The sequence below is a fragment of the Danio rerio genome, chromosome 5 (genome assembly GCF_052040795.2).
Source record: "Danio rerio strain M-AB ecotype USA chromosome 5, GRCz13ab, whole genome shotgun sequence".
NCBI classification, from domain to species: domain Eukaryota; kingdom Metazoa; phylum Chordata; class Actinopteri; order Cypriniformes; family Danionidae; genus Danio; species Danio rerio.
The window spans coordinates 30,698,890-30,724,948 of NC_141025.1; the positions used below are offsets into that span (position 1 = coordinate 30,698,890).

General features: G+C 35.2%; 2 protein-coding genes across 15 annotated transcripts in view; one reads left to right on the top strand and one right to left on the bottom strand.

Annotated features, from left to right (window-relative positions):
- Positions 1 to 954: 954 nt before the first annotated feature.
- spaca9 (sperm acrosome associated 9) lies at positions 955 to 2,990 on the bottom strand. Of its 2 annotated transcripts, none has more exon segments than NM_001045430.1 (4): positions 955 to 1,656; positions 1,847 to 2,049; positions 2,505 to 2,667; positions 2,905 to 2,959. In NM_001045430.1, coding segments are annotated over 3 exon segments (663 nt in total). In that variant the 5' UTR covers positions 2,649 to 2,667; positions 2,905 to 2,959; the 3' UTR covers positions 955 to 1,340.
- A 58-nt stretch (positions 2,991 to 3,048) lies between these two features.
- ak8 (adenylate kinase 8) overlaps positions 3,049 to 26,059 on the top strand; it is a 40,752-nt gene continuing 17,741 nt past the window's right edge. For 2 of the 13 annotated variants that reach the window (XR_015490244.1, XM_087251948.1), the window contains exons 1-11: positions 3,063 to 3,127; positions 4,121 to 4,214; positions 4,296 to 4,380; positions 5,206 to 5,255; positions 6,388 to 6,498; positions 8,940 to 9,008; positions 15,812 to 15,893; positions 16,058 to 16,129; positions 16,557 to 16,760; positions 22,547 to 22,678; positions 24,150 to 24,239. Coding sequence is in view for 8 of the 13 variants with exons in the window: in XM_087251948.1 (XP_087108074.1) it covers positions 4,131 to 4,214; positions 4,296 to 4,380; positions 5,206 to 5,255; positions 6,388 to 6,498; positions 8,940 to 9,008; positions 15,812 to 15,893; positions 16,058 to 16,129; positions 16,557 to 16,760; positions 22,547 to 22,678; positions 24,150 to 24,239 (979 nt within the window). In the remaining 5 variants the exon portion in view is untranslated. 13 annotated transcript variants of the gene reach the window in all.

A 26,059-nucleotide genomic window follows, 5' to 3' on the forward strand; every position in this document is an offset into this window, starting at 1 on the left:
TTCAGTTTTTTTTCTTTCTAGACTGTTCTTCTCACAGGTTACCATAAGTGTGATCGTACAGCTTGTGCTTTGTTTCCCTTTCACTCAGACTTTGTTTTTATACAAATATCCCTCTCAAACATTTTGTTGTTTCACGTAATGCCTTACAAAAAAAAGTAGGAAACCTGTCTGTCACCTGAAGTCGTTTTGGAAAGTTATCTTAACTATGGTACAATCAGGCGATGACGGGTGTAACGGGTAACCAGGGACTCTATTTTGAAGTTGAGAAAACAGATTTGTGTTCTCCTACTTGCTATGATCAACAAAAAAAATAAAAAAATATATGTTTTGCATAATTTTGTTGCTGTCATCAATTTTATAATGGCAATGAGGTATATGCACATGGGCTTTTTATTTCAGTTAGCCAGCCCCAGGGCTTCCGGTAAATTGTCACCCCATACAAAATCGCCACTTTTAAGATCTGATTTCTTAAAAAAAAAAAAAAAAAAAAAACAGCAATCTTCACTTGCCTGGCTGAAGATATGATTAAAAAGTGGGTATCGGACCAAACAAGATGTACATCTTTCCGCGCCATGTCTTTTAAAATATGGAAATTAATTTTACCCCAGTATTTTTATTGGAATTTCTGTGCTAGCCAGCGGCTTTTGATGGCGCCAGCATTTAAATAGTCTTTTTAACTCTTTTTATGCTTTAACAAACAAATGGATGCATAAATCTATTTAACTGATTATATTTAAATTAAGTTACAACACCAATGCAACATTAGGAACATTAGTGAATTGAAAATAGCTCTCAACGGAAGTTCATCATTGGCAACACTATAGGCATTGGACGATAACCGTGTTCAAGGTATAACGTGGTTTGGAAAAGTCAAGGTTTTAAAACCGACAAAATTCTGATAAACTGTTCCTAAGGTATGAATAAGATTTAATTTTACTTTTTTTTTTTTTTTTTAGGACTGCAGAATCTCATGCAGAAAAGAAAACAAAATCTGTTTTTGAAACTAATGAAAACAGCAGAAGTCAAATCATTTGAATCATTTGAATTAGCCTAACATGTTTACTGTTCCAAAATATTTAAAAATGTTTCTTAAGTTAAAATATATTGTGTACAAAAGTTAAAAAGGATATGTTTTTTTTACCCAGACATGTAAAAAAAATAGATTTGAGAGCAGTAATTTTGAAACCGTGAAACCGTGATATTTATACCCAAGGTTATAATACCATCAGAATCTTATACCGGCCTATGCCTACAACACTAGCTGTGCATATAGCTCATTGTGAATTTTATAATACTTGGTGTGAGAACTAAGAACAAAACATCTGTAAATATCAGTTTTTTTATCTCCTTGTGTTTCCGGGTGGCTTCCAGGCTGGTTTTCCTGCATGCCAACCACCAGATCCTTTTTTCTTCTCTGAGGACTTACTTCTCTGGTGCTTACTGGTGTCTTTTTCAAGGCTAGCATCGATCCCGGTTACAACATTCTTTGTCAACGTTTGATTAGGTGTTACTGTAGATGCTGAACTTAGACGTTTTGCACTTCCTCTGATGTAGGCAGCGAGAAGGTCCAAAGTCAGTGGAATAATGCTCACAATCCCACCATAGAAATTTCTTGCTTCATCACAGCTCAGCCGGTTGATCACATTGTGTGGATAGCTGTAAAGAAAGGGGATTAAGTCAAATAATAAGCAATGATTCTTGGGAGCCTTGAGCATTATGTTACCATCTGATTTTATTTAATGAGACTCCCGCATCCTTAAAGTGGGTTAAATTCTGAAGGTTAATCATTCAGACAGCAATTGTTTATATTTATGTAAGAAGTAGTGTAATTTTACTTTTACTTAACTGTGCCCTTTGCTGACTGATGTTGCTGCTGGGGTTCAGGAGCTCTTTGCAGGTCTCCAATCCCTCACATGAAGTGTTTCTGCTGGACACTGAGGACTCCAGTTGTTTTAAAACACCTCCAAGATCAGAAATAATTTCCAGAAAGAGTAAAAAGATGCTCCTGTCAGTTGAATTGCTGCAATGGTGATTCATGTACTTTTGGACCTGCGGAAAAACAATGTTTTTTATTTGTTTAAATTTTACATTATTGATACATGCAATACATATTATTTAACAGTATTGAACCAATAATATATACACTACCGATTATAATTACACAAGTTTGCTGTAAGATTTGTTTAAAAAAAAATTAAAAACAGATTTTAATAATCAATTCTTTACAAATTCAAAAATGAACTAATGAATAAAATTTCAGTGTCTTTAAAAGTATGCATAGTTACTGCAACCAACAATAAAATAGTGGGTTGTTACTTGAAAATATTTGCAGTTTAATTTCCACCAGGTTAACATGATAATAAATTATGCTTAAAATATTAACATGCCATTCTTACAATTAACAACAGTTCGCTTTGATTACTCCCATTTTTCAATAATCACAGCTTTACTGGGTGCCGTGGGAACTGTATGACTTTATAAAACTGTTAATAAATCATAATGACCTGTTTTATGGTGGAGACAGGCTCTGTTCTGTCCCTTGCATGTTTTCTTGAGCGCTCCAGAGCATTTATAAATATAAACTGTTGTTGTTTGAAACGTTTATATTTCTGCTCGAGGGAAAGTAGCTGCTGTCTGACATCAGCCATCTCGGTTAAATTGCTCAACCTGTTGAAGATGAATAACGTTACAGTAGTATTAATATACAGAATAAACGAAGTACTGTTCATAAATAGGAGTAACGTTAACGTTAATGTAATTACCTTAAGGATATTCTACTACGGCTAAAACTTAAAAAAAAACTTTGTTGTAAAACTAAAGAGCGGGCTTTTTCACGGAATGTAACTTTAGCCCAATTGTGTCTTCAATTTGTCAAATATTCACATGTACGTTATTCGAACTTACCTGTATTAATACTGAAGCATATCAAATACCTGTACAATCGGTGTCTTCTTTTTCTGTTTCGCATATGTTGCGTAGCAACTAGAGTTGAAGCTCGCACTCCCTCTGTTGGTGCTGAATGTGATCTGCTCATCAGCTACACATGTTACCAAGGGCAACGACAGCAACAGCTGCAGTGAGAACGCAAAACAAACTAGCCACAGCTAACGTTAGCCTACATTTCAAGGTAACTTTATATATTTTTGTTCTTCATTTTCCTTTGAACAGATAACCACATTATGCTATTTTTAATCAAATAAACGCATCGTTTGCGTAAATTCCCCTTTTGTGAGGGAGCAAAGCTAAGTAAACTATTAGCCTAACTTACATAAAAAATAAACTTTGGTAACGTTACAATACCTGAAAAAATACGTTACTTACTGAGCACATCTTAAAAGAAACTAACATTATATACTTTATACTAGAACATGTTCGGTACATACCAGTATTTATGTATTAGATACATAGTATAGGCTCATATATATATATATATATATATATATATATATATATATATATATATATATATATATATATATATATATATATATATATATATATATATATGAGCAATTCCATGAAAATGTCAACCTTATCATGAAAAAATAAACTTTTGACCAAAATAACAAAACCTATTTCAATTTGCTTATTAGGGTCTATATTTTATTGTTATGATGTGCTCTTGTTGAATTTTTAAGAAAATTGTTTTGTTTATCCATGAAATATGAGGATTGTGCCAATGCTAATTTTCATTATCATCCAACCACTTTTTATATATATATATATATATATATATATATATATATATATATATATATATATATATATATATATATATATATATATATATATATATCTAATGATTGAGTGTAATAGTATCTAATAAATAATAACTAATATCTAATGAATAAGTAGTTCTTTTAAAATGTGCTCATCACTTTTTCATTAGGTAAGTTACCAGAGTTCATCTAGTATCTTTTTTTAAGTTTTACTCAGAACATAGGCAACCAGTTTCAACAAATTAATTTAAAAAGTAGTAAATATTTTAGTAGTAAATATTTTACTGATTACCTTACTGTTTTCTGCTTTTTATACATATAAACTCATAAAATGCTAATTTCTTTGTAAACCAAGACACATTTTTAGCCTTCCTTTGCTGACCTCTCGGTGTCTCGTGGAGCATTGCAGTGATGGATTCAGCTGAAAGGCCCCTCAGAATCCCCCCTGAAATGGTCATTTATGCAGAGAAACATGACATATTTCACCTGATCCAGGTAAAGACATTTGTCTATACAATGTTTAAAAAGTTAATCATCTACAAGACAATAGTGTCTAAATGAATTATTAATTTGCAGACACTAGTGAGAAATCTGATGGTGGACAAACCAGATGATCCCATTCAATACCTGATTAACTTTCTGGAAAGGGACAATGTTGATGGTAAGATTTGTGTAATTGTGCCTGAATCCTTAGAAATGTTTATTATTTAATACAAAGGAATTCAAACTGTGGTCTGGGAACGACCAGGGGGCCACATGAGATGTCAGTGAAAATGTTAGAGGTCATTAAAAAGCATAAAAAGTCCAAATAAAGAAGAATAATTAAAAAATTATTGAATTAGTAAAAAATCATAATACTCATTAGACAATTAATACCTGATTATTGAAGTAATACAGTGATTAAAGTAAATAAAAAAAAGAACAAAATTAGTAAATATGTGTGAGAATTACTGAACTAATACTGCACCATAATAAAAAATGCAGTAATGAATCTAAATGTTTTGCCAGTGGACATTTAAAAATTATTTTAAATATTAAAATAATTAAATATTCCAATATATTAATTAATAAAGTATGACTAAAAGATTCAATAATGTGATGTAATAGAAACAAATTATTTTACAAATAGGTTTCAAGACTCTTTTACGCTTTGTGTATTTACATTTAGGATGTAAAATGTAAAATAGCTCCCTCACTAGTTTTAGGTCCCTCGCTTGAGGATGATAATATTTGGGTTACTAACACATTCTTATAGTAATACTGTCATAACCACAAGATGGCGTAGTTGCACATGATATCAAATAAGACGAGTTTACAAAATGAAGTTGAAGGAGCAAAAAAATTCCGGGTAAAAAGACACTATTGATTATATAACTTACTGCTAGCTTTTTTGTTATCGACTAGAAGTACTTTAAGAGTCTTCATCTTACATCTATAGTTTATTGGAGATGGTTCATTGATTAAAATATATGTATATCTGTTTCAGTTCCTAGAATCATATTACTGGGTCCTCCAGTATCAGGGAAAAGAACCGTAGTAAGTGCATCATTTTTAAATAAAACATAATTCAATTTTTTTAGTAGCTAATGTTAATTCCTAGGCTTATAATTAATGTTTGTCTTTTAAAGTGACATCTAGCATTGTAGTTGCACACACACGCACACAATCTGCATTTTTTTTGTTTCTTAGTCTGTAATTTTATTGTTCTGTCTTGGAATTTAATGATAAATTGATTTATATTAATCAGATAATCATCACAGTTACAACATCAGACCTTACACATTACAATACAGCTAATTGTTTAGCATCAATTCTGTAAACCATTAATGTTTTCATTTCTACTGAGGTAAAGTTAGTTTTTTATTCACAAATTCACACTCTCCATAATAATATAATTTCACAATAAAACTCTTTGTGGGTGGCGCCGTGGGAAGTACGTTTACCCCACAGCAAGAAGGTCACAGGTTTGAGCCTTGGCTGGGTCAGTTGGCAATTCTGTGTGGAGTTTGCATGTTCTCCCCGTGTTCACGTGGGTTTCCTCCAGGTGCCCCGTTTTCTCCCACAAATCCAAAGACAGGCAGTATGCTACTACAACAGGTGAATTGGTAAGCTAAATTGTCCGTAGTTTTTGTGTGTGAATGAGAGTGTTTCTTAGTGATAGGTTGCAGCTGGAAGGGCATCCGTTGCGTAAAACATATGCTGGATAAGTTGGCAGTTCATTCCACAGTGACGACCCCAGATTAATAAAGGGACTAGGTTGCAGCTGGAAGGGCATCCGTTGCGTAAAACATATGCTGGATAAGTTGGCAGTTCATTCCACAGTGACGACCCCAGATTAATAAAGGGACTAAGCTGAAAAGAAAATGAATGAAAAAAATTATTTGCAAATTCTAAAGAGTGAAATCATATTAGCAGCCAATGACGATCAAAGTACAACATTGTTCACAGTCAAATACACAGTGCTAATGTTTTTTTCAAGTCATATTTTTATGTTATTTCCGACCGAATATTCAAAGTACCATGGTAAACAATATAGGGAGCGTGTCACAAGTTATCACTGAATGATTGTGCGAATATAAAACCAACTTTACCTCATTTTTATTTAATTTCTGTAATTTTACTTCATTTTATAGGCTGTTTCTCATTGTCTTCTTTTGTCTTACTGCAGGCTAAAAAGTTATGCGAGCACACACAGGCTATCCATATAACTTTTAGCGATATTTTAAAAGATGACAGTGACCTGACAAGGGCTGCACAGAGTTATTATGACAAAAAACAGGTGAGGTCTTACATTGTCTTAAACACTTACACTTCTATAAGATTCACAATAGATTTTTAAGTAGACTGCATTGCAAATTTTTGTGTACAACATGTTACAATTGAATTGCGAAGTATCTTCAAGGAAAGCAGTCTGGAGTGCCTTGATCATGATATTCATTTTAGACGTATACTGTAAGTAGAAAAGGTAATGTTGTCAGCATTTGCTCCACTCTCTGGATGCCAGTAATTGCAGTCTCTGTGGTATTGTAAAGACATAGAACTGATCTTGTCTGAAGTCTGATCATGCAAATGCAATGCGGGCTAGTTAGTCGATAAATCAGGAGAGTTGAATTGAATTAGAAGAAAAGAGAGAGATGTGCTTAGGAAAAGAGTCTCCCAATGGTTTAATTATTCTAATTATCCTCTCACTTAAACTCGCCATGGCCTTGAGTTTAAAATAGAACGATCCAAAAGATTCCAATTATTATCATTTTTCACAAAATTCACAAAGGAGAGGGAGATGAAAGCAGCAGAGGATGTCATAAATAATTAGAGATTCAACGCCGTATTTGAATGTATTTGTTTATTGATAATTGGATTGTTTCCAGTGGACAGTTTAGTTTGCTGGAGAACATACACCTTAGCTGATGTTAATGTTAGCGACACAAATAGTCTTTAGACTATCTTTTATTAGTTTATAAAGTTTTATTTAGTTAGGTTGATTGCAAATTGCATTACTGATGAGTAATTTAGACTAAAACACTTTCTGTGATTTAGGCCTGTTGTTAATGTTGGTAAATCTTCGGCTAGTGATTTAAAAAGTTTACGTTATAATATATTGCATCCGACATCCCTTACAAAAAATAACTGCAGTAAACTGAAGTAAAACCGCAGGGTTTATTCTTCAACATCTTCCAAGGATATTGTGTACTTTTTTTTAGAATTTCAGGATTTTTTTTATACATTTTTTAATTAGAATTTCATTTGTAAAAATGAATAATAATAATAAAAATAACTGCAGTGAACAAAACAGTACAACAGCAGTAGCCTATATACAAGGAGAACTGTGGCAAAATTTAATGCAACTGCAAAATTGCAGTATACTCAGATATAAACACAGTTCAACTACAATGCTATAAAGTTCAACAGCAGTAAAATCTGCAGTACAACTGAAGTTACATTAAAAAATCTCAGAGGGGCAATATAGTGATATGTTATATAGTTTATTGCACTTAGGTACATAAGTATTAAAAGTGCACTTTAGTTTTATTATTTATTGCTGTAAAGCAGATGATTGTAGATGTATTTTATAGTTAGTTATACTTCTGAAAAGTGCAATACAATATATTGTGGTAGTAATTCAGCAATACAACTTAAGTACTGAAACCTAGATTGGAAACCATTGTCCATCGACCAGGAAAAGTAGTAATTGCAGTTATATTGTAGAAGTACTTCAGTTGTAAACTGCATTATAGTAGTTGTAGTACTTCAGTACTATTGCAGTAGTTGTACTGCAGTTGTACTGTTAGAGTACATCAGTTGAATTGCAGTAGATGTACTGCAGTTGGTTGTATTGTAGTACTTCACTTGTGTTGCAGTAATATTGCCATATATTTAAATAATGCAGTTTTTTTGTGTCCAAAAAAAATTGTTGTTGGATTTATGATCTGATTTATGATATATGATTAACATATCATCAAAAGTTACAGATATGCAACTCAGTTATGATCCTAGAATCTGGATATTAGGAGGATTCTAGAATCTGGATTTTAAGGGACACCAAACTATTATATACATCTCATCATAAAAATACTTTACATTTCTGGCTAGAACGAATGGGGAAAAAAAGGAATTTTAATTAACTGAAATCATCTCACTCTCCATCTATAAAACATTGGATCAACTAACTTATTTCCTACTGAAAAAATACTGTTCAGTTTCAGAGCATATTTGTTTTGCGGCGACACAGTGGCGCAGTAGGTAGACCTGTCGCCTCACAGCAAAAAGGTCGCTGGTTTGAGCCTTGGCTGGGTCAGTTGGCAATTCTGTGTGGAGTTTGCATGTTCTCGCTGCATTCGCGTGGGTTTCTCCGGGTGCTCCGGTTTCCCTCACAGTCCAAAGAAATGTGGTACAGGTAAATTGGGTAGGCTAAATTGTCCGTAGTGTATGAGTATGAATGAGTGTGTATGGATGTTTCCCAGAGATGGGTTGCAGCTAGAAGGGCATCCGCTGCATAAAAACATATGCTAGATAAGTTGGCGGTTCATTCCACTGTGGCGATCCCAGATTAATAAAGGGACTAAGCCGAAAAGAAAATGAATATTTTGCTACATTATAAGTTAAGCAGGATTTAATTTTTTTTAAATAAATTATCAATTTTGTTGTGTATTATTTAAAAAAGTTTTAGTGATTGACTTTAATTAAAACATTTACTTTTCATAATTTCTTGTTTTCTAATAGAATGTCCCCAAAGACCTCTGGATCCAACTGATTCAACAACGTCTATCAAAACCTGACTGTGTTCAGCGGGTAAGGCCTCGCTTTTTTAATTATAATTATATTTCTTTTGTAATTAACTAACTAACAAACCAAAAGACTAAGGAGTTTTTTCCCATCCTGTCTAAAACATGAAAGAAAGTGAAGCAATCTGTTTAACAATCAACATATTTTCATCCTGACCTTCCACGCGACCTCCTCGTTTTGAACTGCTCATATTTCTACGAGTGTGATGCCCACATAATTTGCCATTATTTTATTCTTTATTTACTCTCAACCCTCTATGATAAATAATTAGACGTGTGTTTCTCCGCCTCCCTTGAGGACTGCTGAGCCGGGTCTCAGTGAAAGCAAGACTGCTGGTGAGAAAAGCTTTCATCGCCAGCGGGCCCCTCACCGGCTGCCAGTTACATGTGATCTCAGTACTAATGCCACTTAAGAGCCTCACCGCTGAGGTGTCCGTTCTCAGATCTCGCACCTTTTGATTCCTCCTCTCATCTCTCCATCAAATCACACAATCAATCACGCTCTCCCTGATCGCGTCTTCCTCTGAAGTGTCAGTTTCTTCATTTGGGCCGCAACAGAGGAATATGTAAATCGTTCAACACCAAACGGCATCTTCTTTTTTCCTCGCTAAACTCCGCAAATGGAGCTTTACTCAGCCGAGAAAACTTTTTTTTCTTTTCCGCTCGCCATCCTTTAACTTTCACCTTTTAATCTCAGTAGTTTGTGATTAGCGACTGCTTTGAATCTGGTAATGGATGTTTATCCCTTTAGGCAAACTGTCTGATAGTATTTATCGGGTTATTTAATTATTTCCCTCCCCGACTGATCTGCATAAGAGCAGAGGATTGAGGTAGAGTTTTTCCTCTGTAGATTTAGACACCTGACAAAGCATCTCTGGCTCACCATGAGGAGCCTTCATCTCACGGTCTCTTGCTTCGCATGCGCTTTAATGGGCCAGAGAAGGGAATGATTGACACGTCACATCAGCACCGGAGCCTAGACAGCTAAGCTTAATTGCTTTGCCACCGATGCCTGCGCTTGTCTACCTGTTTTTCCAAATTAAGCAACAATGAATGTTAATCATGCCTAATCTAGGTCATCTAGTTCATCTCCGCCTGTCACCGCTTCTCAAGCTGTCTTAATTCCCGCTCTCGTTCTCTCATGAGGCCACTGTTTGTAAAACTTTAGACTTGTACTCTTGTGGAAAATGAAGAGAGGGAGCATAGGTAATGAATATGATTTAAAGCAAAATGTCAATTTAATGAGCGCCTCTCAGTCCTCTGAAAAAAAAGATGGACCTTTAAGTAAAAGAGAAGAAAAAAAGAAGGAAGGATGGAAGGAAGGAAAGAAAGAAAGATCATGGGGCGCGTGTCACAGTCATCCCGATCCCTAATGAGGCTTCCAAATAAAGTTATGCTGTTTGAATTTGCATAGTGTCTGTAATTCTATTTTGAGGGAGAAAGGAGACATCTAAAAGAGAGCTGGCAATTGAAATGATATGTTCAAACTTTTTGAATGTAAACAATGCAGATAATACTTTAGTTGTTTTAACATAATAGGATTTCAGTAGTAAAAAATTGTACACTTCCTTCAAAAGTTTGGGATTTTAAAACCTTTAGAATATCCTTGTGAAAGCCGTGACATTTTTTCCACAGTTTATTTGTTACAGAAATATTTTGCGACATGATTAATTCTTTTTTCGCTTTTATATAAACATATAAACATATATCAATATTTAATTATTGATAGATGTAGATAGATATAGATTCAATATATAACTCATGAATTGTAATATACAGTAAACATTTTCTGTGGTTGATTCAATTGCATTGCTTTGCATATTATTATTTTTTATATTAATTTTAACAAATAGGAGACCACGTTCTCGATCACTAAGTATGCGTTGAATTATATTTGTTTTATTCTAAAACAGTCTGATGACATTTGTTTCCAAACGTCATATAAAAATATTGTTATATTTTTTGTTCATTCATTTTCCTTCGGCTTAGTCCCTTTATTCATCAGGGATCACCACTGCGGAATGAACCGCCAACTTATAGGATGTCCTTCCAGCTGCAACCCAATACTAGAAAACACCTGTACACACTTAGACACACTCATACACTACAGCCAATTTAGTTTATTCAATTCACCTATAGCGCATGTCTTTGGACTGGGGGAAATTGAAGCACCCAGAGGAAACCCATGAGGAGAACACGCAAACTTCACACAGAAATATCAACTGACCCTGCCTAGACTTGAACCAGCGACTTTATTGCTGTCAGGTGACAGTGCTAACCATTGAGCCACCATGTCACCTATTATTATTTTTATTATTATTATATTACAGGCGTTCCGCGTGGTCTTAAAATGTATTAAAAGTTGATTAATCAATGTAGATAAATTTAAGGCCCTTAATAGTATTATAAAGTCTTAAATGCTGTTTTGCAAGGTATTAAATTCGACATCATTTTTGATTATGCAATGTATGGTTGTATGCTACAGTTTGCCTGAATTAAATCTGCGAATATCAGGATGCTGTGTAGTTTATGAAATCAATAAAATCATACTTGATTTGACATCATGCTGCTTTGTTTACTGCTGTAACCAAGGCAATGCCATTATTTCTGCAGTTCTATAGGCACCAACCTGCTGAATTAGCTAGATTATTTCAACTTTTATTCAGTATATGAATAATGCTTTAGTGTTGGATTAGTTTCTTACATTAATATTTAGTAAATATACTTTAATTTAAAATCTCGTCAGTGTTTCCAATTGAAATTTAAAGTGGTTATAAGGTATGAAAATGGATGGAAAGAGTCTTAAAAGGTATTGAATTTCACTCTCTGATTCCTGTATATACTATGCATTGGTTTATGAAAATAGGAGATCACATTCTCGGTTTTCTGTTTCTCTAAATGTGCTGGATGCAATCACTAGGTATGCATTTGATAATATTGTGAATATTTGTTTTATTCTTTAACAGTTTATGAAATTTCTTTCAAATGTCATCTAAAAATATTATTATGATTTTATTTTTTTTGTGATTTAAAGTCAGGGCTATTCCTTTGATAAATATTGTATCGTATATATAAACTAAAGCAAAATTAATTTAACTAGCTAATTGAGATCTAATTGTTTAAGTCAAGTGGAGTATTTTGCAGCTGCTCATGCTGCCATATTGTGTGTCTGTGTATTGTGTGGGGGAGCTGTATGTTGGGGTGTGTGAGTGACATGTCGGGGCGACTCTTCTGCTCCCCTGCTTTGCCTGCTGTTGGGCTGGCTGGTGACATCTGCTCCACGCATGTCCCTCCTGTGATAACTGGCCTCACTGCAGATGTTCCAGTCCTGGGGTCTCTGTCTGAGCCCACTGCTACTGCACCATGGCCCCTTTTGATGTGGGGATGAAACGGAATGGAGCAAGTCGCAGTGGGGCTCTGTGTTGAAATGTATGTATGCAGAGACTGTGTGTGTGTGTGTGTATGCACTGTAGTTTGACTGAAAGAAGTTTAGACTCTACCTAAGTCTCTTTTTATATACCTTTGCTTTTATATAGATGGCTACATAAGGAAAAACTGACGATGGATCGTATTACAAAATCCTAAAGTCGTAATATTTTGGATGTGCTACATTATTTTTTACATTCCGCAACCTGTTATTACACTTATATTGTTTACTGCATACAGTATAATGTCTTAAAAAAGCATGTTTACTAATGACAAAACTGTAAGTAAAGCTGCTTTAAGAAAAGCAGTGTTATTAACTACATTCATTTATTCATTTCTTTTAGTCCCTTAGTTCATTTATTAAACAGGGGTTGCCACAACAGAATGAACCACCAACTAATCCTGCATATTTTGGATGACCTTTCAGCCACAAGTCATCACTGGGAATGTTATTAACTTGATACTGATAAATGGAACAGAACAGAACAACAATGCCGACAAATCATAACAAATACAGTCGTCAGAATATAATCATAATCATAAATGATTATATATACCCACACACACACACACACTCACCGACGGGACAATTTATTAGGTTGGATGTTGTTTTGCCTTCAGAACTGCCTTAATCCTTTGTGGCATAGATTCAACAAGGTACTCAAAATATTTCTCAGAGATTTTGGTCCATATTGACATGATATCATCACGCAGCAGATTTGTCGGCTGCACATCCATGATGCAAATCTCCCATTTCACCACATCCCAAAGATGCTCTTTTGAATTGAAATCTGGTGACTGTGGAGGCCATTTGAGTACAGTGAACTCATTGTCATGTTGAAGAAACCAGTCTGAGATGATTCACGCTTAATGACATGGCGTGTTATCATGCTGAAAGTAGCCATCAGAAGATGGGTACACTGTGGTCATAAAGGGATGCACATGGTCAGAAACAATGCTCAGATAGGCTGTGGCTTGACACGATGATCATTTAGTACTAATGGACCTAAAGTGTGCCAAGAAAATAAAGCGCACACTATTACACCACCACCACCACCAGCCTGAATCGTTGATACAAGGCAGGATGGATCCATGCTTTAATGTTGATGACGGCAAACTCTGACCCTACTATTCGAATGTGGCAGCAGAAATCAAGATTCATAAGACCAGGAAACGTATTACCAATCTACTATTGTCCAGTTTTGTGCGAATTGTAACCTCAGTTTCCTGTTCTTAGCTGACACAAGTGTCACCCGGTGTGGTTTTCTGCCGCTGTAGCCTATCCGCCTCAAGTTTTGACGTGTGTTCAGAGATGCTTTTCTGCATAGCTCGGTTGTAACAAGTGGTTGTTTGAGTTACTTTTGCCTTTCTATTAGCTCGAACCAGTCTGACTATTCTTCTCTGACCTCTGGCATCAACAAGGCATTTGTGCCCACAGAACTGTCGGTCACTGGATATTTTCTCTTTTTTTGCCCATTCTCTGTAAACCATAGAGATGGTTGTACGTGACAATCCCAGTAGATCTGCACTTTCTGAAATACACAGATTAGCCCGTCTGGCACCAACAGCCATGCCACGTTCAAAGTCACTTAAATCAACTTTTCCATTCTGATGGTTCCATTCTGGTTTTAACTGCAGCAGATCGTCTTGACCATGGCCACATGCCTAAATGCATTAGACAGTAGAGCCAAGTTGTATGTCTAAATTTATAGTAATATAATATATAGTAATGTAATATATAGCATTTTCTGCTTTGCACTTTAGATGATGTGGAGTATTATTTTCAATGGCCTTTCTTCAGTTATTTCTTCCACAATGCAGTAAAGACCAGACTGGAACTACTTTATAGTTGCACATTTATAAATGCAGGTGCTAGATACAATTATAGGCAAGACAAAATTATTTATAGAGCACAATTTTACACAATAGTAGTTGATCCAAAGTGCTTTACAATAGAATAAAATACTAAAACTAAAATAAGAAATAAAATGCATGCATCACTTGAAGGCAAGAGAGTAAAAATGAGTCTTTAAATTTGATTTAAAAGCATCCAATGAAGGAGAAATTCTGATGTTCAGAGGGAGACTATTCCAGAGCCTTGGGGCCGCAACACAGAAAGCCTGATCACCTTTTTATTTGCAGCGAGACCAAGGGATGGACAAAAGAAACTGGTCATGGGATCTTAACGCCAAGCCAATCACAATCAAGCACCTTGTAGGATCTGCCCTTTACCTGATTTCTGTGTGCTCTGTATTGAATATGATTTCATCTACTTATAAACACTACACATTAATAAACCAGCCAGAAACCCCCACTATTCTGCCAGTTTGCTCTATTTTCCTATATATTTATGCCAGTAAAATTGTGTAGGCTATATAGGCCTTTCAAGCAATCTGTGAGTCAGGCCTTGCTCATGGGCTTCCCAGCCACAGAGGCAATCAAATGCTTAATGGGAAAGTAAGTGGGAGGAAACTTGCGCACTGAGATCAGGTGAAGCAAAGGATAGGTTTGCCGTTAAAGATCAAAGCCTGAAAAAACAAAGGCTGATATCAAACAGACACTCGAAACTCGGCAGCAAAAACCCACAGCTCCTCTGATAATACTTAGATCTATAAATGTTTGTTGCATATATTTATTTATTTTAAGATTATTCGCTGCAGTAATAAGTTGGCCCCTAACAAGCACTTTTGGGAGATGGTTTCTTTGACTGTTCTTTATTTTACCGCACCATTGCACAGCAAGCCTTGGGATTTAGGAGACTATTAGAGAGGAGGATTTTTTTTTATGGATTTGTAGCTAATGAATGATATGCATGTGGGTTCCTTTCTTCTTATGTTATTTTTATTGCTAAGTGAGAAGTGTGGAGAGGAGCTGGAGAATTAGGCACATTTTCAAGGTTTTTATGGATTTAACCCTCCATTTGCCTCCCTGCATGAGACCCCATATGGGCCAGTTTTCTCCTTATTCATACAACAATTTATACATTCATTATTTAGACTGGTACAGGGCAGCAATTTATATGAATTATTCATACAAAATTATTCATTCAAAGCCTATTACTGTTTTTTAAAGTATTCTTTCCAGCCTGGATATTGTTTTGCTTATATGAAAACAATTTTAAGCAACATTTTAGGCCCAATAGCTGACCGTAGGGAAAGGCAAGTGCATTTATAGAAATGTAAACAGTTGAATCGAGCGCGTGCGTATGTGTGGGTGTGTTTATTTAATACGAAACGGAGGCTTTCAGCTGTGTTATTAGCAGAAGATGTCAGCATTGTCTGTCACCAGCAGAGTCGGACTCAGTGTCACCAGAGAGTTGGATTATTGTTTAAAGCAGATTGTTTGTTCTTTCTCTAGTGTGCATAACATGCATTGTATTTCCAGGGCTGGGTTTTGGAAGCCATTCCCAAGACGCAAGACGAGGCGCTATGTCTACAAGAAGCAGGCATCACCCCAGATCACGTTGGTTAGTGGCATGTTGTCCAAACACTTTGCTGTTCCCAACTGAAAAACAAAAGGTTTGAGTCAGGACTCGATAATGAGACCGGCCAAATATCCCTCTCGGACTCACTAGAAGTCCCCGGAGGACGTGTCAAACTCTAGCGCTTACTTTTAACTCTTTCCTCACAGTGATGCTGGAAGCTCCTGATGTCGTCCTGATTGAAAGGAGCTCAGGCAAGAGGATAGACCCTGTCACAGGAGGTAATGTCTGTATGATCATTACACTTTTCTTAGTTCAGAGAGTGAGACTGAGAGACAGGCAGCCAACACGCACCCTTGTTAGAATGCATTTCGTTATGTGTGGACCTTGACAGCGCTCAACCTGTTTGCTGAATCCCAATCGGGCCCTGCGTGTCCTCAGGGTTTCGGAAAGCCCAGCTGTAATGAACAAAAGCCAGAGCTCCCTGCAGATTTGCGATGGTGCGGATTCGCCATTTCCACATAATTGCCACTTTCCCTTTTGTTTATTTATGATCTCTGTTTATGAGCCTCTTTTAGGACATTCGCTGTCAGAACAAATGCTACCAAGAAGTTCTTTTACACACAATATATCCAGCTCAGCACATAAACTCTGGTGTATAAAACTTATGTGGTGACCTTACCCACATGATTCTTTTCATTGTTTCAGATGTATATCATGTCACCTTCATGTGGCCTGAGAGTGAAGAGGTTGCACAGCGTTTAGAAACACCCAGGACTCTTATGCCAGTTCAAGTTATGAGCCAAAAGCTGCAGAAATACCACACAGAAGCTCACGCTCTGAAGCGCACCTACCACAACTGCCTGAAGATCATCAATGCTGACCAGCCTCATGTAGATGTATTTTCACAAGGTAAACACTGGTACATGTAGCATCTACAGTGCTCAGCATAAGTAGACCCCTTACAAATCTCTCTTTTAAATTATTTTTTTTAATAGGAAGCTATACAATATTATATTTGTTCATATACATTAGATTAGACAGTAGTGATGCCAAATCTGGAGCTTTTCTAACAAAATAACTTACAATAACGGTCCAAAAACTAGTACAACCAAATTTATATGTTATAAAAAAAAGTAAATACAAATTTTAAAAAGAGTAAAAATCAAGAGAAGCAAAAAAATTTAAACATTTAGCTAAAATTTTGTAGGTTGTAATTTTTTTTGCAACATTTTGCTTGAATTTAATTGTATTATCTTTCAATTTCTAAACACGTTTGGTGACAAAAATATTAACTTTATTAATTAATCTGTTTAATAAACCTGTTTTGTTTAAATGCACCAAAATACATTACCTATATTCACTGAGAAATAGATAAAAAATAATTTTCAAAATGGGGTGTACTCAATTATGCTGAGCACTGTATATGAATTAAAGTGATACTGTTGTGAGCAAGTTATGTGATCATTAAAAACTAGAAATTTTGGGAATTGTTTAAGATCTTTTGAAAGCACATTTAAAATGTGGTAATCAAACTGAGCGGCACGGTGGCTCAGTGGCTAGCACTGTTGCTTCACAGCAAGAATGTCACCAGTTCAAATCCCAGTGGGGCCAGTTGGCATTTCTGTGTGGAGTTAGCATGTTCTTCCTGTGTTGCCGTGGGTTTCCTCCGAGTGCTCCGGTTTCCCCCACAAGTCCAAAGACCCAGCCCAGCTCAAACCAGTGACCTTCTTGCTGTGAGGCGACAGCACTACCTACCGTGCCTCTGTGTCACCTATAAGTGAATTGAATAAGTTAGATTGGCTAAATCCGCCATTGCTTTTTTTTGCATAAAACTCTAAATCCACCTATTGAGACAAGAGTTGAAAATCTACTAAAAGATGCAATTATAAATTATTTTACCAAACATAAAACACGTAAAATTAAAAATATATAAATCTGTCAAGTAAGTTGCGGTTCATTCCGCTGTGGTAACCCCTGATAAACCAGGGACAAAGCAGAAGGAAAATGAATGATTGAAATCTGTCAAGTAAGTGCATTAATCAATGACATTATAACTGACATTAATTAAATCTTAACAATCTGTTGTCATTTCCGATATTTGGGATTTAGATTTAATGTAAGTAGAACAATGTAAACATTGCAAACATTGTAAACTAAGCTTGTTAGATTCAAATAATGTTGTGTAAAAACATTGTGAAACATCAATATCTGTGCATAGTCCATTAATATAAACAGCTTATCAGACTTATAGGTATTATGAAGTAATTTAAATAATGTAAAGTTTTAAACATTTTATTTATCTTTTTAAAAATAGCTTAAATTAGCAAATAAAACACAAGGTAGGCCTCCTAGGACAAAAGGGATGTCTCTCAGACAATTTTAGAAGCTGTCATCCATTCATTCTCACCATACTTAAGTTCTTGGTCTCTTGTTTATCCTTAAAGCATCTATGTGGGATAAAAGAACGGCATCTTAACTCTGTCTTTTGTGAAGCACAGTTGCCGTTTAATGCATAGTAAATCAGACTCATTCAAAGTAGTGTTGCTGCGCAAAAAAAAAATATATATATTAATGCGTGCTACACTACCGGCTATACACTGTTTTCTTTTTCTTTAAAAGAGTATTGAGGTAAGGCATGTTTTTATTTGTCATTCACTGACAGTCAGGCTCATCCAGTTCATTAAACTTCATCTTTTAAAATCGAAATCGGAAGGGGAATAAAACTGTGTCCTCATCAAAGCTCTGCTACATTGAAAACATATGATTCGATTTGCGTCTTCTGATTGGTTCTTGGGATATAGAGGCTTTTGCTATCAAAGGCAAGTTGCATTTAGCGGCTTTTGCCAACAAACTGTTATTTTTGAATGTGCTGACAATTTCGATGATTAGAAGCAAATGTATTTGTTGATGGTGTACTACGTGCCTAAAGCATTTACTCAATGTCATTATTACATTTTGGCTTTTGCATCTGAACTCTTCATGTGCTCTGTAAACTTAAATGTATTAACAAATTAAAGGCACAGTCATTTTCTCATATACACAGCAAACATTGATGTAGTTTGATTATGCTGTGACTGGGCGTGTAATCATGGGAGTTGTCATCTTCATTGCATTCTACGGAACTCATCAGAAATTATGTTCATGGATGAGATAAAGTATTCAAAACATATTATTCTGATAGTATGGATCTGAAAACCGGTGAAAGAAATGACACCACTGAAGCAATTGCTAATAAAAAATGAGCATGACGCAACTTCAGCAGCAAAGCAGCGGAGCTTTAATTATGTTACAGTTGACCACGTCTGGTTGTTATTGTGTGGGGAAGAAGCAGTGCTGTTTCATCATACTAAAAACATTTTATAGTTCTGTTATAATGCTGCTGTGTGCAGTCTGACTTTGGTGTTTACCTGTTTTCTATAAAACCCACCGTAAATCCAGGGTGTCTGACGTCATTAGCGCGGTGACGCAGGACACACTGTAAAACAGTCAACTTTATCAAATGAAATGAGTGTAGTTACTCCAAATTTACTGAGAGTTTTGAACTCAGTGTTGAAGGTAATGAGTTAATTAAATACCTCATTACTTCAACGTAAATGGAGTAAGTTCACAGTACTTAAATAGATTAGTTTTTAACTCAAATGGTTTGGAGCAATTGGTTTCCTCAAAAGGTTTGAGCTGCCTCAACTTTTTGGGTTTTACAGTACTTAGTTGGTTTGAGTTCTCTTCATTTATTGGGTTTTACTTGCTCAAATTGCTTCATTTACTCGAATGGATTAAGTTCACAGTACTCATTAAGATAACTTTTTAAACTTAATTGATTTGTTGCAATCTGTTTCTTCAAATGGTTTAAGTTACCTTAAATTATTGGGTTTTACAGTGTTAAAATTTCTTTTTTTTTTCTCTGGATTTAAACATTCTTCGAAACAATAAGGACAATGCATGTTAGTCAGCAAAATATAGCACTTTTTTAAGGAAAAAAAATATTATATAATTAAAATTATACGTATTTTACCTATAGCAATTAGAATATTTTTTAAATTATATGCGTTACATGATTGCATATTATTCATTCATCTACAGTAAATTATTGGCTATTAATTATTTCCGGGTTTCTCAGTATAGGGGAAGGCGTCATATTTTAGTAAACTTAGAGCGCAGTGAATCAGAGAGTACAAATAATCTTTTTACAATCCAAGTTGATGAAATAATAAAAGAAAAACTCCACGATGGTGTTATTAAGACATTCAGAAAAAGGAAAAAGTAGTGTGAGACTGATAATTGCAGTCAGAGGAGTCAAATTTTCTCTCGTCAAATTTACTCTCAGCCCCATGGATGCTGCATTAGCAACACCTCACATAAGCGCTAATTCGTTTTTTTTTTTTCTTGTAATTTGACGCAAAGATGATATAATATATCCATTAAAATGTTTATACATTTTTTTAAATATGTGAGTATTAAAAACTTTCAATGATTTAAGATTATGATGACCATTAAACACGTCATAACAGTCTTGTAAAAAGGGTCCATTGAGTAAATGACAGAATTTTTTACATTTTCGGTTGAACTATCCCCTTAAATCTTCTTGTTAAGCAGTCTATTATCACAGACTCTATGAGGAAACAAATTGATCTTGGTATTATATTCTATTGGTAGCTAATTTAGGCAGTTCATACCGCTGTGGCGACCCCAGATTAATAAAGGGACTAAGCATAAAGGAAAATGAAAGAATGTAGCTAATTTATTCAAGTATCCTGAATCAAGAACATAAACCGTATCTCTTACAATGTGGGCAGGCAAGGCTTATTAGAAGGCTCAGTTGCATTTGTAGCTTTTCAAGCATTTCTTCTAATTTGAGATATTGTGCTGATGTGGGATCTGCTGCCCCTGTTGGTCGGAGGTCAGCAGTGCGGCGGCTGCATTCAGAGGCAGTGATTGACCCGCTTGTCAGGCTCTCTGCCAGTCGAGGAGGTTGCCTCAGGCAGCTCTGCAGGCACAGACTATCCCATGAGAACCTGGGCAGGGATGAGCGGTCCTCGCCAATTACATTAAAACCATCTGAATCCAACCTGTCTAAATATTATATCGCTCAACTTGACAAAATAATTTTGTCACTTCCCTTCCTTTAGTTGTGAGGTAGAGCTAGGCGGTGAATATTTAAACTGCTCTTTGCATACATCACTTTGACTGGAGCGTTGGGCAGGTTAGCAGCATTTTGTGAAATTCCTACCACTTTTTTTATAAGAACAATGCATATTTATCATAAGAATGAGTATGTATGATAGCCAGTCAATCTATATTATCGACAGCATTTGTAGAGGTGTCATGGACCAAACTATGTTTTCTTTAACAATATTTCACGAGCTCAAGCTCCATAAACTTAAACCGGTAGAATTCAAATCCAATTTTGAATAGTTTTTTCTTCATTTCTCAGAAATTAGGCTTATCCGGGGGATAATAAAGGCTCATTTAGTCTCATGGCACATTAGTGTTAAAGCCAAAATGCCCTGTTGAGTACCTATCAAGGATGCAACCCTCCAGCCTAATGGTTTTGCGCTGAGGGCTTGATTTGTAAATTGCAGATTTAGGACAGCATGGCATTATGCCTTAATCTTGACTTAACTGCACCTGATTTTCTTGATACGTCTAAGTGGAGGACATTAAATAAATATTTGAGATAAACTCTGCCATAAAACATTCATAAACCCATACCGAGGAGCAAACAGCAATAAGGCTGTCATCTTAAATCTTGATTAGTGCTAATTCAGCATGCGGTTTGATTGCAGCATCGCTAGTTTCCCCCTGACTTAGCCTTTTAGCGCATTAACATGTTTCGCATATTAAGCATTTATCATGTTGTTGTATAACAATTAGCAGCATAAAGGGCTGGATGAGAGGGACTCATTAGTTATGATTAGGCTGTTGTTAATCATCGCACATTAGAATGGCGGCTCAGCACAGGTTCCAGACAAACAGCATTGTTGTGAGTGAAACCCAACTGCAAGCAGATGGCTTCGACAGGGATGTCACACTACAAGCAAATGCCCCCGTGGACATGAAAGGAAGACTCTAATGATTAATTAATCAAGTGGCTTTATATTCAGTTTAGTGGCAATCTCTGTTTATGATCTGAGAGAATGGGCTGTCACCATGCCTCTATTATCTTACTCCATTAAACATTCAATAGAGTTTATCTGAGCCTGCATTGTGCTGTTTTGTGTAAAAATGTTATGGTGCTAAACAATCACCATAGGGTTAAAGAGCATTATATTTCATCTTTGGTTTATTGTGCAAACATATTTTGTAATGAGTATATTGTTGTTTAAAGGTTAAGGCTCATTTCGCATTCTTTTTCACTGGAGCTATTACGAGTTTAGTACTGGTAATAAGAAGAAATGTTTTTGACCAGCACGTTAAAAGGGATTTTTAAAGGATCATGTAAAAGTTGGAGTTATATAATGTTTAATAATGTCTTTTCACTCTCAAAGTGCCAATAGCTATTCGATGAATCGCCCAAAGATAACATTTTCAGCTAAAAATCTTTTGTAACATTCTACTGAAGAAAAAAAAGCCTTTAGATCTTGGATGGATCGAGGGTAAATACATTTTTGGTGCACTATCCAAATGCATCTTTCATTCAGTAAGACACTATCGATTGTTCTTGTTCATTTATAAATGGTTTTGTATTTACACTGCAGTGCTGAACTTCATCTGTACTCCACGTCACTCTCCCTCACCCTACACTCCCAGAATCCTGCTGTTTGGACCACCAGGTGCAGGAAAAAGTCTGCAGGCAAAACTAATTGCTCAGAAATACGCCATCATCAACAGTAAGCTCTTCCTCAACTTTACAACTTCTGTTCATTTTCTTTTTCATTAAATGCTGTCTTTTTTTTTTTATTCATCTGTGGAACACTAACTGTAAAATGTACAACAAAAAATATTTCCCCCTAATGTTGTTGTTTTTTTATTATTTAAAAAATAAATAAAATTGACATTTTTAAGGAATCATTACACAGATATTGCTAGACAGTGATCATTTATAGTGACTGTCAAGTTTCAAAACAAATAAACAGTTTTTTTTTTGTTTTGTTTTTTTACCCTTATGTGATGTTAGGGATGTTTTCATCCACTCTGGGGTGATTTTGAGTCTTAATTTGGCCATAACTTTTTCTAGCAGAATGATTTTTGGTGAAAAATCTTATTTTGACACATATTTTGAGAAAATGATTAGATTTTTTTACAAAAAAAACTCAGCAATACACTCTGGGCAAATTTACTACCCTTTTGTTATGTTTGGGATAAAAACTAAATTAAACTGCTGTAAAAATGCATCAGATTAATATTTTTAAACTTTTTTTGCATAAGTCTGTCATTTAACCTCAGTTCTGATCAAAACTACTACATTGTTTAGAAAATTATAGGATTTTAACTCTTTAATTGCCAAATTCATAAATGTTACACTGATTTTGTGGGGGGGGGGGGTGTCACAAAATGATGTATTTTCATTTTCAATATAAAAAGTAATTGTGGACTGGATTTTTTTCCTTTTATCAAAGTATTGGACATGTGAAACAACACTGCCTTTGATGCATTGTTTTTTATTGATTTTAATTTTTTTCTCTCCCTTTATTACTGTTGGTGGCTGCTTTTACCCCATTGACTTCCATTTTAACCACATTTTTTTATTACAAAACCATGACACCATACAATCATGCATTTTTTTGTTTTGGTTGTATATTGTTGGTGGTTTTCCTTGTTGGGAAGAGGTAAAATTTGTAATTTTTACTGTTGATCATCAGTTGGAACCATTAACACGTTAGATAGGCCTGTGCAAAAAAAATCTTAGTTTCTGGATTATATAGTATGGTATAGTATATATAGTATAACAGCAAATTGTGTGTGTATTTATGTCTGTGAGTGTGTGAGAGTTTGAGAGTGACCTTTGCGCATTTATACCTTGATGTGCCTGAGAAAATCAAAATATGCATCTCAGCTCTCAGAACTACATGAAGTAAATAAAAACAAAGACTGAGTATTTATGCACCATCAAATGTGGTTATAATGGAAGTCAATGGGGCAAAAACAGCCAACGACTGTAAATTAGGGAGAAAAAATTAAAATCCAGAAATGCATCAAAGCCAATGTTGTTAATAATCATTCACATGTTCAAGACTGTGATAATAAATATATATAAATATATAATATAATAAAACATGTAAGAGTTTTTAAATAATGTTTGAATGAACCTCTGTACCAATATTGTTTAATTTTTTGCTTCCCATATCTCTTTGGCTGTAGTTTGTTGTGGTGAGCTTCTGAAGGCTGTGTCAGCTGATGAGAGCCATATGGGGGAGCTCATTAAACCGTACCTGGAGTCAGAACAGCAAGGTATGCCTCCTCACCTCCTCCATACCTACTGCCAAATGGGTCAATCACACAGAACAAGTGCAAATACAGTCTGGAAGCTGCAGATTTAGTCTCCTGCTTTTGACCAGATAATTGGACCCCCATAGCCAGAATAGTTCAGAGGATGAACATGTTGTGTTATTTTCACATATATGTGATAACTGGAGTCTAAATGATTATCATATACCTTGCAGTGGGTTTTGCCATGTTTGTGTGTATGCAAAATCACAACACTTTATACCAAATATCATGCTATCCTCAGTCCTGTAGGCCAGTACACAACACACCGTAGTACTCTAGCATTGTCTTGACACTGTATGACCTTCTATTCATCCTCATCATTGTTATTCCCTTCCCTTCTTACACCTTCTGTGTCTGCCCAACACCCCTCTGTTCAAAATCCCCCGGAGACCATAAGTAAATATATATATAGTCCCGCCCCTCAGAGAATGTATTCTGCCTCTGGGACTGCCAATCACTGCCTTTATCACAGCTTCGGCCAATGCCACTCGCCTTGAGCAAGTTTTTATTAATTTAATAAAGATCCTCAAGGGATGCAAAGCAAAGAAATTAAGCATGCACTTGTATATGTATGTATTTTTTTCTTTTTAAAGGGCTACTTTTATTAATAAGGATTGTCTTTTTTTTTTTTTTTCAAAATCAGTGGTCCTATAACTTAAATGATGAATTAATTTTCATATTTGGGCAATTTTACTTTTGAATAGGCTTGAATATTAAATCTGAAAGAATTACTTAAAAGAAAAGTCAGTCAAAAAATAAAGATTTGCTCTTTATTTACTCACTCTCAAGTGGTCCCAAATCACTAGAAGGGAAAACAAATGCCATGGAAGTCAGTGGATACAGGTCTTCAGCATTCTCCAAGATATCTTCTATTAGACATTTTAAACCTGTATCTACTGTGTTTAGCAAAAGAAAGAAAGTCAAACAGGTTTGGATGTAAAGTGTGATCAAGTTATGACAGAATTTTCAGTTTTGGGTAAACTACACCTTTAATACGCTGTCTGGGGAAAAAAGATTGGTGTTCAGATTTTTACTGTAATCAAACAAATGCGGTTGCTGGAATTTTTAGCTGAAATTGTTGCTTATGATTCACAGGTGTTTTTCCATTCATTAATTTCTGAATTGCATTATGGGAACTTGATTTTTACTCTGACAAAATATTGATGTTAAAAAGTTTACGGTACAGTTTGAACAAAGCTGTTGTTGTTGTTGCTGTTAAGGGTTCATATGCTCATGGAAAACTTAGAAAAGTCATGAAATTTTGACATGGCATTTGCCAGGCCTGGAAAAGTTTTGGAAAAACAGAAAAACCCACAAGGTTTTGGAAAAGTCATGGAAATTAAATTTACATTTAGTCATTTAGCAGACGTTTTTGTCCAAAGTGACTTAAGCTGCGGTCACAATAGAGCTTTTGTTTTTGCAAAATTCTGTCTTATTGCGCTGCGAAAAGGGGTGGTATTAAACAATATGATTAGACATTATTAAGAGTAAGCGATCGCTCCTTATTTTAAATTTACTAAATTAAAATGATTTTTTATTGGTCTAATGCAATAACAAGATGCGATTTTGCAGGTTATAATTCACCAAGCTTTAACTTTCAAATGTAGTGAAATGTGAAATTTTTCGCTCGAGCTTGCGTTTCTGGTCGTGATCGCGGTTTTACAATAGAGGTAGTTTTATCTACTATTACTAGTTTAACAGACTATTGACATCGTCTAAAACTAGCTTAACGCATATCTGTATACTGGAATGGAGGGTAGTTGTTTTTACTTTTTTTCTTG